Source organism: Parus major, chromosome 6 (assembly GCF_001522545.3).
Source record: "Parus major isolate Abel chromosome 6, Parus_major1.1, whole genome shotgun sequence".
NCBI classification, from domain to species: domain Eukaryota; kingdom Metazoa; phylum Chordata; class Aves; order Passeriformes; family Paridae; genus Parus; species Parus major.
Window position 1 is genome coordinate 34,185,216 of NC_031775.1, and position 13,117 is coordinate 34,198,332.

General features: G+C 36.3%; 1 protein-coding gene across 6 annotated transcripts in view; it reads right to left on the reverse strand.

Moving 5' to 3' along the window:
- Positions 1 to 6,307: 6,307 nt before the first annotated feature.
- CFAP46 (cilia and flagella associated protein 46) overlaps positions 6,308 to 13,117 on the reverse strand; it is a 72,050-nt gene continuing 65,240 nt past the window's right edge. For all 6 annotated transcript variants that reach the window (XM_015633282.3, XM_015633283.3, XM_015633281.3 and 3 more), the window contains 5 exons: positions 12,434 to 12,546; positions 10,273 to 10,354; positions 8,252 to 8,388; positions 7,663 to 7,749; positions 6,308 to 6,918 (listed from right to left, as the gene is read on the reverse strand). In XM_015633282.3, coding sequence (XP_015488768.1) covers positions 6,782 to 6,918; positions 7,663 to 7,749; positions 8,252 to 8,388; positions 10,273 to 10,354; positions 12,434 to 12,546 — 556 coding nt within the window. In that variant the 3' untranslated portion in view covers positions 6,308 to 6,781. The remainder of the gene's footprint in view (positions 6,919 to 7,662; positions 7,750 to 8,251; positions 8,389 to 10,272; positions 10,355 to 12,433; positions 12,547 to 13,117) is intronic.

A 13,117-nucleotide genomic window follows, 5' to 3' on the forward strand; every position in this document is an offset into this window, starting at 1 on the left:
GCTGTATATTCTTGAGAAAAAAACCCCGAACAAACAAGTGGATTTGGGCACGGGGAAAAATATCCAAAACAGCTTTCAAGAATCATTTCAGTGGGAGATAAAATGCTGAGCTTTAAAAGTAGATTGTCCAAGCTATTTTTCACAGCCTCAAATCTAGAGAAAGAATACATGACATTTTAAAATGTCGTAAGGCCAGCTCACCTCATCACCCACTAGCAGGGATGAAGGTGAAAGACACTAAATGTAGTGTTGGTGCACCTTAGAAAATGTTCATGTTCTTGCCCTGGCAGCAAACAGTACAGTTTCTCTGGGGATTCCTTACTGCTTTTTGAAGGTACAAATGTCTTAATATACAGATTTTGTTCCTCCTAAAACCACAGGTACTACAGAGCACTGCTGGAGGACATATTTGTTCAAAGTGCAAGGGCATGGAGAGGAGCAGAGATTGTTACTGAAGATCAGTTCTACCACAAGTTCACTATAAACCAGATTACTCCAGCATAGCTCTGATGCAGATTAACTTCTAAATCATCTATTTGTATCTCATTATAAACAGATTGCTCCTTTTGCAAATATTTTTGCCTTGGTTTTTGGTAAAAATGCACTTAACCACATATCTGAGTTTCTTTCTCTTTTGCTTAGTAAGACCTTGCTCTTACCCACACTGAACATTCATTGCCAAGGGCTCTGAAAGCAAAAATGCAACCAGCAATCGAATCAAATTTGAGAAACACATTTCTCTCTGATTTTGGACAAAATATTCATTCCTGCTTTTTCCTTGTTTCCTGTTTTCTCTTCCATTCATTTCTTCACGGAGTTCAGAGCAACAGCTCCAAAATAAAACACTTCTAATATTCTCCCTCTGGTTGCTCTTACCTGCAGATCTGACATCCCACTCAGAGGAGAGTCCTTCCCCCAACAAATGCACTTGCAAAGGAGAGAAGGGTTTGGCAATGAGATGAGGTCTAAGCCTAAGCAGGTCCAGCATTCACACGTGTTCAGAGTGTCCGTGGTACTCCTCCACACTACTCCAAGCCTGAGTGTTCCCACACATGAACACAGGGCAGACAGATCTGGTGTATTTGTTCACAGTCTAGCTAGAGGAATAATATACGTATTACATGGCTAGAACATTTCTGTTTAATTATGACCTCAGTGAAAATGATTATCCAAGAAAACAGAGTCATGAACATTAACAATAATTCTCATCTCAATTATTGAGAAATACAATTTTAAATTATTGGTGAAGAGAAGATTCCTAGAAAATTTATGATAATGTTCTTTATTATAATCCTTACTATTATAGATTGTACTATTTTTTCTCTTTATTACATTATATTGAAGTCTCTTCCTTTTTCTATGTCACAAATAGTTAAAAGTCTAAGAGAATTTAAGGGCCTTTCAGCAATTTGGCACACCAGTTTTATCTCAACTATTACCTAGCTGCATAAAGATATTAATGTAGTCATCTCTCTTTAGTCTCAATGAATTACTATAAAAATGTCAAACAATTAGATTATATTGGCCAACACAGCCCTGTTTGATTGAGTACAGATGTAGGCCATGTGCCTTGAATCACACTGATGAAGAAGGAGAAAGGTTTGTGGAATTTCGGTGCAAATTTATTTCAATGTACATCCCACTTCAGATTCTAATGCCAGTACTTGCAATACTAATTACCAAAAAATGCTAAATAGGTATTTTCAGATGGAATAAAAGTCAATGTCATTCAGGAGAAATACCAATGAACTCCGTTGGAGGAGAAAAAACTGAAAACTATAAAACCAGCACAGATGTTACTTGCTGGTGCAAACACAGATGCTGCCCAAGGGCACAGATCTAACTATACCAAAGGAGCAAAATGAATATTTCTTTTACTTACAGGAATAGTAGTGCTTAAATTCTGTCTCTGCTGGGCGAGAAAATGCAGTATATACTTTTGTGTCAGGAAGACAACCAGTGTATAAATACTTGATAGCAACAACAAGTTTGGTTACAAATATATCAGTGTTGGCTTCTGTGCCATTCTGGTGGTCACTAGGACTGTGCCTTCCTTTCTCTGCACACACAAAGTGCCCATGCAGCCTGTCGTGGAGTGGCAAGGAACAAATCCTTACAGATGAAAAACCTCTCAATTATCTGGTGCCCACACGGATCACATGTGATGAAAAGCTAAAGTTATGCTGTTATAAATGAAAAGCTGGAAACAGCTTCTGTTCCATATATGATAAAAATTCAGAAGATAGTTACGTCAGTTGTATTTTGCTGTAGTAATTTACACCATAAGCAAAGCATACTGGCATGATATCTCCATGGTGAAGTCTGCCTCAGCTGAAGAAGTCTGCTCCCACTCTATGCCTTCACATCTGTCCATGTGTATCTGAGCTTCTTGAGCAGCAGTGCAGGAGAAAGCATGCACCTGTGTTGTCAGTCACAGTGCCAGGATTACTTGCTGATCATAAAAAAAAAATAATAACAGCCCAGAGAGGCTCAGATACAGAATGACAAGGTAGGAATTCTATGTTGGAACCATGCATAGTGATCTATGCAATTTAGCTGCTGCCTCACTGTCAGGATTAACCAAAGTACAGGTGGTCATCCACATACCTCAGCTGCAGCATATTCCATACTCAGTTTCTATTCTGTAATCAACTTCAAGAGTTACAAGCTCAGATAAATTCTGAGGACATGAAAGAACTGCAAATATTTCTGAAACCCATCCTTTTTTTCCATCAGTAAATCTTAGTTAATTCTCTCCACTGGTGTATTGACAAGTAATTAATACACATCAGTGGGAGCACAGACTGTTCTGGATGCTTCTACAATGCTGAGAACCCCAGCAGACAAACTCATTAGTACCAGAATAAAGGGCAAGATGTCTGCTTTGAGCAGATTAAATGTTTCCATCACAAACTTTTTTCCCTACATTCCTCTTCCAGGATACTGCAGATTACAGTCTACAGTATAATTCTACTGTCACTATTCTCTCATCAAACTCACTTTGTACTTCAGAGGTTGCTCTCCAAGCCATTGCCCACAGTTTTCCAAATGAACACTTCTGTTCTACAATATGAAACTGTTCACCTTTACTGACGGATTACAATCATGATGTCATTGTTCTAATCAAAACAAACTGGGAGCGCTGATCTGTTTCTTAAAACTTTGGCACCAAAAAGAAGACAGAGAAGAGCAGTGTGGACACTGTTGCCATGATATAAATTTGATCTACTACCCAGTAACAAGTCAGATAATAAAACATTTGTAATACATAGTATTTTCACACAGAAGCCAGTACAGTTTACAATTGTCAAGGGAAATTACCATCTGCACTTTTGAAGAACTCAGGTCTGTTTTGTGTTTTTTCTTTGCTTTCTGGACCTCTCCCTGCAATGCATTGACTTCTTTCACAATTGAAATGCTTGGGCAAAGTTAAGAAATAACCCACTGAAAATTAAAAAGGATTTTAGACAAAAATGAACATGATTCAGTTTACTTCAGTATTATTATCTGTATCTCATCTCAGTGTACTAATAGCACAGAAAAGTTATGTCAGCTCTTGGAACTGCTGAATTGTTGATTATCGTTATAGTAGGCCTGTAAAAACCAGAAGTCTTAACCATCCACCTTGCTAAGAAACTTATGACTTTAACTTCACTTTCTTTAAGAAAATTAAGTCATCAAAAGAGCCAGAAGATTATAAACATATTTTTAGATGCCTTTTCAGGAAATAAACACAAATCCTCAATTAGTGCAGCCCTGATTTCTGGAAAAGGTTTCTGTACATCTTTATAAACATCTAGTTTCCCTAACAATTTCAAATGCTAAATGTCAAGAATGAGACCATCAAGGAAAGTGACAAGTTGTGGACATTCAGTTACTGGAAAGGACATGTACTCAAGCTCAGGACTGACTCACTTTCAGTTTAATCTTGACAGTTTTCACCCTCTTCTGCCATCATGTGTGAGGATGAAGCATTATATGAAACAAAGGGAAAAGAAATCACAGTAGTTATTCAGTGACAATGAAGTATCTTCCTAAATTTCCCATAGTAATGGACACTGTCACAAAACACCCTTTTAAATTCTTGTACCTTCCCAGTCCAAAATACTGGCCTTTACTTCTGAAAGGGGTCTCTATTTTGTTGGCTTCAGCTGTTTGAACTCAGCACTAACTTCATGCTCTCTTTTGACAGAGGAAGAAAAAATTTCTTCATAGATGGACTATTGCATGGACTATTACAATGTTTACTTTAATATATTTTAAGTATACATACATAGGTATCAAGATTCATATTTCAGGGAATATTATAATTGGTATTTTATACACCAGCAATATTGTTAACATTCCATACTGCATTTAAATCCCATTATAGAAATGGGATTAAGTGATCTAAAATGGTTCCTCTTAAGTAAGTCTTAAGTAACCATAAGTCTTAAGTAGCCATCTGCAAAACTGCACTATATTAAATACGTTTCTTCTTATTCTGAAATGAAGACTACTGTGCCTGCTACTTTTGAAAATGCTGCTACCATGTTCATGAAAGACCCCATGCACTCTTCTATCACTGGCTGAGAAGTATTCCATCAATTTATCACCTGAGTACCAACTTGGGTCTTCCACTGACCAGTAAATATTTCAGGGCACATAAGCATGCCTTCAGTTTAAACTCGATCACTTCCTTAAAACCCATGTTCATAACTATCTGTCATTGTATCTACATGAAGACACTACATTTGGAATTAATGAATAAATTAATTAATACCCAAGGGGGACTTTAAGAAGTTCATCCTGGTGACTCGACAGTGATGCGCTGGTCTTTCATCCACACACAAGAGAAGAGAGGATTTACGCTCATATGGGATGGTTGAATTCCCTCTGATACCCTATTTCAGGAGAGCTTCAGGTCAGACGGTGCCAAAGCACAGGTGGGAAGGCTTAGAAGGTTGTAAAATCACTAAACTAGAACTAAATTAGTGTTCAAACTCAAGAAGAATGGTCTTAAATAATTAAATAATTGTGGGAATGATCCATACACCATGCTCAACTCTGCTCTAATTTCCCTGCCTACAAACACCTACAGCAGCAGCTGCTCCATTTTGGGATCTGCTCCACCACAACCCTTTGCACAGCAGGGACCACAGCCATGCTGACAGGAACAGCCACAGCAGCTCTGGAGAGAGAGACCCACGTGTGACCTGAAATCCTTGAATGACTGCTTAAGGCAGTCTAATTTTAAAGAGGTTACACCAGGGACTAATGACAGAGCTTCTCTTTTTTTTGTTGTTTGTTTTATAATTTTGTAGCAAACATGCTGCAGCTCTTTACTGCAGACCATTTAAAACCTCACTCTTTTCTTGGACAGCTATGTACAACTCAAATTATGTTCTTGTCCTGGAGTATCAACAATAAATTCACCATGATTTTTTCCCTCCCCACATTTTTCAGATTACATAAATTTTAGCTGACCAATTCTTTTCATGCTAAAATATATTATGAAATGTCATTTCTGTTATAAAAGCTAATTGATAGTGTGATTTGTTATGTTGCTGAGACATAATTCAGAAAGTTATTTTAAAGCCCTTGATACATGGAATAGCACTAACTGCTTAATATTTCTTGTATGAATGAATACAGTGCATAGGAATGATGTAGTGCCACGTAGATGAAATATTTTCAGAAGCTCTTATTCTTGTTGTTTGGGCTTGTGCCAATGTCATTTGATGAGAGAGCTCATACGTCCTAAGGTGTATCTACTGTAATTTATTTCTGGGTCATTAGTTGGTAGGATGTTTTTCCTCCAGGCTGCTGAATATAATATTGTAAAAATTGAGAGCACATCGTCAAATAAATGAATACTTTAGAATACACATAAAAATCAGATAAGTATTTTTAATTTTAAAATATTTTAATTTAATATTTTTATTTCGCTAAAACAATTACTTAATATAATACAAATAATTTCTTACCCTTGTGAAAGTCCAGATGGAGTACTGCACCTAGTTCAAGAGTCTCCAGTATAAGAGCAAATCCAGAAAAGGCCACAGAGCTGTTCTGAGGGCTGGAGCCCCCCTGCCCTGGAGCCAGGCTGGGACACCTGGGGGGGCTCACCTGGACAGGAGAAGCTCCAGGGAGAGCTCAGAGCCCCTGCCAGGGCCTGAAGGGGCTCCAGGAGAGCTGGAGAGGGACTGGGGACAAGGGATGGAGGGACAGGACACAGGGAATGGCTCCCAGTGCCAGAGGGCAGGGATGGGTGGGATATTGGGAAGGAATTATGTTGGGAATGTTATTAAGGAAAACCACAGGAAAATGAAGAAAGCAAAAATTATTAACCATTTTATTTATCACTAACTTGTTTTCTAATTAAACTACAAGTACTTCCATATAAAACAATGAGTTCATTCAGCATAAGGTCGCTTGGTAAATCTTTTAGCTATCTTCCTAGTGAATCATCCATGTGAAAATAAAATACATCATGGAAACATTTTTTCAAATGGAAGCACTGATACATTCCAATTTCATTCATGCATCAAGGCTGAAAAATACTAGCCCACTTTTCTTTAACATATGTTGGTATTTACCATATTTTTTAAGGATTCACCAAGTTAAAAAACCCTTAGAGTACTAACTGAAATTTCTGAACTATATATTCTATTTTCCTGACACTTATTCTGATATCAAACTGTTAACATCTGAAACAGAAACCAACAATGTGAACATCTTCTTAATATCACCTCTCCTTAGATCAGTGTAGGTATTCCCAGCATGAAAAGATTGACACAAATTACATCAGAATCATGTGGGGTAAACCATAGAGCACACAATTAAAAAATGATGGATGAGTTGCAGGAAGATCCAAGGAAGTGCAAACAGTCTGCTCTTCTATTTTGTCTCCAGGAGAGCTGTGAGAATCTGCATCCACTATAAAAATACATTAAAAAACATTGTTATTTCTGATTATGACTATATATAAGAATGCTGTAAGTGCTGTCATTTAACACATCTTCTCCTTGATTAATACTTGTGGTTCTTTTACATTCTTTTAAAAGTATTAACAACTGTCACTATATCGAAGAAGCATTTTCTGAAAGAAAAACAAAACTAGGAAATATTTCTGATCTGAGTTCTTTCTTCAATTCTATGACAGTGCAAGCTATAAATAAACCTTATTTTAGAAGCTAAGTCCTATACACTGAAAAACAGCAGTATAATTTTATAGACAGTATATTAGAAAATGTTTTACTCAGAAATTCTTCCCCACTCTCCAACCAGATGCCAGATATTTCTTATGTCTAGTATGTCCTGTACAAAGCAGACTGTCTAAAATCACGGCAGATCCTACTGATCCTTTTGCAGTTTATAATCCCGTACCATTTATATTGTTTATGTTGTGCTCCTCATGTACCTTGTTAGTAACACTACTTTATTTTTCCTGTGGAGAAAACATTTTAGCTTTTGGTCAGCTATGTCAAAACCTCCTCGAAATTTTATTTATAGAAAATATAGCTACTCCAATTATGATATTGTATCAGTGGTCTTCCAGCTCTCAGCTCTTTTAAGGAGTTTCAGAGAAAATTGTAGTAGCTTATACCCATGAACTATCCATCTAAAGGTTCTAGTTAGTGCTTACAGCCAATCTTTCATACTAAGCCTTTTAATTCTTACTTTCAATGGAATCCCTTTTCCTGTGACTTCTGCTTTTCTGAAGAACACGAACTGTCTGCCCAGTCGTTTTACCAAAGCTCAGCAAATCTGGAAAGAAATGTTAGTTTCTGTGAGCTTTTATTTAAAGTTTTGAAAGTTTTGAAAAACAAGAAAATATCAACAATACAGCCTGGTGCTTTCACATTTAAAACTTAATGGAAAAGGATACCATTACAGATTTAAGCAATGTATCTGTGTAGATGTAAATTAAATCCAGGGGCTTTTTCTCCCCATAGTTTATGTAACTACAGATGGCCATGTCCTAGGGTACTGCTTCTCACTTTATAAATCCTATTCTTACCATATGACCATCAGCAAACACCCCAGCAAACCTGTTTAAATAGGTTACTGTTCTGTATGAAAGATCAACCTGTCACCCACATGATGGCTCCTGCATGCAGTTCACCCCCTATGGAAACTCCAGGCAGAATTTGGGAAGGAGCAAAGAAAGAAGAGACGGGAGACAGGTAGGTACAGCCAGTCCCTGAGCGCACACACGCGAGTGCCTGAAGCAATTCGAGCCCAAGCTGACACAAACACAAACACTCACTCTCAAACAAGGTCTCCAGCCTTTCTGCATTCTCCTCCAAGCTCGTGTACCACTGGGGGGCTATGATAGAACCAACACCTGTAAGGCTCAGAAGCATTGCTGTCTCTGTTGGTCTCTCTAGAGCGATACGCAGACAGCTAAAGCAGATCAGAATGGCAAGATCAATACAAGAAAAATGTACATAATGTATAAAAAATATAACCAAATATACAATGCTTTTTAATAGAAGGAAAAGTAATATCAGAGTGCATTTTCTTGTATGCTGAGCATAAAATGTTTTCTAACATTCATACAGCACTTTGAATTTAATACAGTGAATTCAGGTAAACTCTCTACATTTTCTCGTGATGCAATTTTACCATGGGGTTTACTCTCTTTCATTTTACTGTAGTTCTGGACATCTCTGGAAATCAGAAAGGAGTAGTAACACCCTAACTTTTACAAAACATTGTAGAATAACAATTTTATAAGGCAGACAAAATACTGGGAATCAGGTGTGAAAATGCATGTTTAGACATAAAATATTGCAGGAACTGAAACCTTGTCCTTTGTTGTAAGTATGGCGTTGATTTGGAGGCTTAAAAGTGAATCACATGCAATGTGGGATTTGAGTTTTTACTGATGAATATTTCAGTAGGTATCTTTGGCATAATTACTTTAGTCATAAAAGGGGAGTGATACTCTATGGTTGAAAGTAAAAACATTGCAGTAAATAAAAAGTTGCATTTTGGTTTTATTCAGATCTGCTTTTCATAGTAACTTCATGAAAATATAAGTAAATGATAATGTAAGTTTTCTGCAAACTTTTGGGGAGATGTCTGATTGTCTATGGAGTTTATGTGACTCATTTTTAAATTAATGTTATTCTAAATTTTCAGAAAGCTTTTAGACTTAAACATGTAACTCTTATTGATAAATTCACCAAACTATTAAACTGAGACTTCAAAATTTTTGAGTTTGAAAAACTAAAACTAGTTTAAGGAATTGTGTTTTGGTTTACTTTAGGAAATGGCTGTTTGGGATCAAAAACAAGGATCATAAACAGGAATTTGTTTATCCACTCAGACATCTGCATATTTACATATCTAGGTATGTGTATAACCTATTTTACACACAACTGGATTTAACTTATGCATTGTTGCACTAACTAAACAGAATTTTTAGAGAATTTGTTTTCTATTTTTTCTTCATGGAATGAATAGTTAGAAAAGTCAAGAGATATTTATGTCCCCAGGGTGTGCTTTGTTCACTTGCTGCCCAGGCACACTGTTGGTTCAGCCCCAAGTGCCTTCCTGCAGGGCTGCAGCCACCCCTCTCCAGGTTTACACTTGTGTCCAGCATTACTTCGTCACCAGTGAAGAGTCTGTCATTTGCTCTTGTTAAATTTCATGTCACTGTCGATTGCCCAATGCTCCAATCTATCTACATCCCTCTGCAAGGCATCTCATCCCTCAGGAGTATGAGCAGGTAATCTGAAAATTCAGCATGGACTGAATAATTAATGAATAAAACTAAGACACTGTGGCATCTGTCAAGAATTCATAATAGACATGCAATGAAAGAATGTAAACCCTACCCGCTGTCGGCTTAAAAGCAACAAAAATACTGAGATGCTTTTAAAGATAAAAAAGCGCTGCAAGTAACATTAAAAAAATCTGAACAGGTTATGTAATGTCACAATAATTAATTTAAACAAAAATCTCTCTGATTGTTAAACTCTTCCATGTATGAACCCTCAGAGGGACTCTTAGCAGTTTATTTGTTAAAGAAAAATTTTATATATTCAGTTAGAACATTTTGAGACTCTTGCCCTCAGACTTGTGGGGTATGTGTAATATAACAAGGTTTCTGTGTCATATTTTCTTATCATTGCCTTCTAATAGAGCTTTCATCCTATTTAGTCCTATAAATAAGCTCTTTTACTTGCAAAAGTAAAGGATAATATTCATAACTCTAAATTTTAACTTTTTTTTCAAATAATCTGCCTTATTGTGGATTTTACTGAAATTGACTTTACCTACCTTTTGTGGGTATCAGAGTTTTTAATTCTTTGGTAACTTTGCTGTGATCGTACCAGATCGAGAAGAATCACCAAACGGCATTCTAGAAAAAAATAGAGCAATGGTGTTTGCACTAACAATAATGTCCAGCATAAGAATTAAATTATTGGCTTTTTGTAAGTTAATTACTTTCTTGAACATAGTCTAAACCACCAGTACAAAATCTATGTATTTCAGCCGCAATTGTCAATTATTATGTAAATTTACACTAATAAAGTCATCCTAGTATTATTTCATGTAATTTTGCTACACTTTTCCATAGCGTTTTGCAGGATGTTTTTCCTATGCCACATCAGCATAATTGGTAATGGAGTCTACAGACCATCTTATTACAGCCAGTGACCTGTATGACCTAACTTTGTAGTTATGAACTCCTGGAAGAGTTTATGGTATGCAGGTATTGAATTCTTTTTATACCACAGCTCCTCTCCATAGCTCACAACCAAGTTACATCCCTAACATGCCTTATTTTCCTTAAAGGTTTCCAGTGAAATAACTTAGAACACTCCCAGAATTAAAATGTTTTGCCTACTGTTTGGTTTTCTGTAGCTTAGATCTGTTTCTTGTTCTCCTAACACAAGCAGATGAGAAGTAAATTACTTTTCTGCCTGGAAAGTCTTTGACACATTTAAAACTTCCATCATGTCTCCTCTCAATATGTCAGTCTTTCCTCTGAAAGTATGTTTTAAATGCATATAAACTTATCAATGTGTATATATATTTATTAATAAAACTAAGCACACAAGCTGTGGTGCAGCCTTCTGACCACTGCTAATGTTCTCTAGCAATAACTTGCTACGTGGTCGATATTTTTCTCCAGTTGAGAACTTTGGAATACAATGTAGAATGGAAAATTATTTCACACAGCTTTGCACATGACACTCCTGTATAGCTACCCCTACAGACCTTCGGGGGTTTTTAACACTAGCGAGGGTACATTGTTTAATTTGTGATCCATCTCCCGAGTTTGTTCTGTAACTCTGCCCCTTAAGCAGTCATACCTTAACTTATTAATGATTACCTGATCCCTGAAGTATAATATCTCTCACTACACTTTCCCAAATTACACCCTGCATGGAGCAAGGTTAATTTGTATCATAGTCTTGCATTTCAGGATTTGTTAAAACACTGCATTCTTTTTGTCAGCCTGGTCCCATGCTCAGATTTAGCAATGATAGATTTTATTTTATCATGTAAATGTCCAAACTGAATACTTAATAATATTTGGTCTAGGTTAGAGCTTTCAGAAATCTCAGAATTAATCCTGACATATTCTAAGAGTGGGACAAAGGGCAAGGTTTAACAGCTTTTCAAAAGTTGCCAGACCTGTAAATACCTGATCTATCGATATCTGAAACATCTTCAGACATGATCCATGTATATAGAAAACATATTCTCTTATTTCTTGTAATATTTACATATAAATATTTAAATCAGTTTTAAAATCAAAGCTTCATGAAGAAGCTTCCTGTTTTTCTACAGGGCTTCACAATCTGATGTGTACTCTCCTTCTCACTTTCACAGGTCAACACAATATAGCTATCCTGACAAATTCAGCACAACTCTGAAGTCAAACTTCTTCCAGATGTTCAAGGAAAACAGGAGAAGAAAGGAAAATTGTGAATCTGAAAAACCCGTCCTGAAAAGACTAATTAGTTGTGAAGAAACAGAAAAAAATACCTTCTCAGAGTCTGCAAATGCAGATTACTCTGCAATACCAGAGTAATCCTTCAGCATTAACCCAGGCCTAATGGACAATTCTCATTTGCTTCAGCAGACTCACCAATTTTGAAGTGGCACTGCAGAGGTTGTCCTTACCATTAAAAAATACCTTGCAACCAAATACTAAATTCCAAAGGAGAATGTTTACTGAGAAAACCATGAGATGATGACTTGATTTTTGAAACCTGAGAAATTCCAACACATGGAAGTGAAGAAGGACTAAGCTTATTTGTGAGGACTAACAAGAAAGCTGTGCAACAAAATAAAACCTACATAATACAAAGGTTTTCTGACTAAAAACCCTGGATCTAGAAAAAAGCCCTTAATTGCCAACATCAATACTGTGATAATCATACAGTAGGACATATCTAGGAAAAAAAGCTGGATTTGCTTATCTTACTTGGGATGTTCATAGCAGCCAACCAATTAAGCAACACATGAGACATGAATCTCTCCATCCCATAGAACAGAAATGCACTACAGTTTGTGAGCAGCTGCTCCCATTTAGCTTGGCTGAAAGGAAGGAAGAAGAAAGTTACTTCAATGTTACTGTTTTACAAGAATACTTTTCAGAAATTATCCATAGCAAACACTTTAGTGCTAATTACTCCAGAAATAATTATAGCAAAAGTCAGCATGCAAAACAAGAAGACAAACATGGCTGCAGAATTCTGTGAAAAGTGTAGTAACTCCTATGGATCATTAATGCTATACTCTTGAATTAAAATGATTAGTCAGTAACATCTCATAATGAGCAAGAGGCATAGTGTATTTTTAGATAAATGCCAGCCTCTCCATCAAAAAAATCCCAAAATTTAAACAAAATAATTGATGCATGTATTGTACAGCTTTAAAATATAGTCTTTGTTTAACATTCAAAGGGAGTAGTCATGTATATACCCACCAGAACATGAGCAATTAGTTTGTGAAAAGAGACGTGGATAATCAGGTTAGCTGGCAGCAAAAACTGCAATTTGGTAATAATTGTATATAACTGTAATATAACTGTAATTTGGTAATAATGCTTTTCATTGTTACAAAAAAATACTAGAGTACCTACTCAGTGGTATTAGCTAAGTAGAGA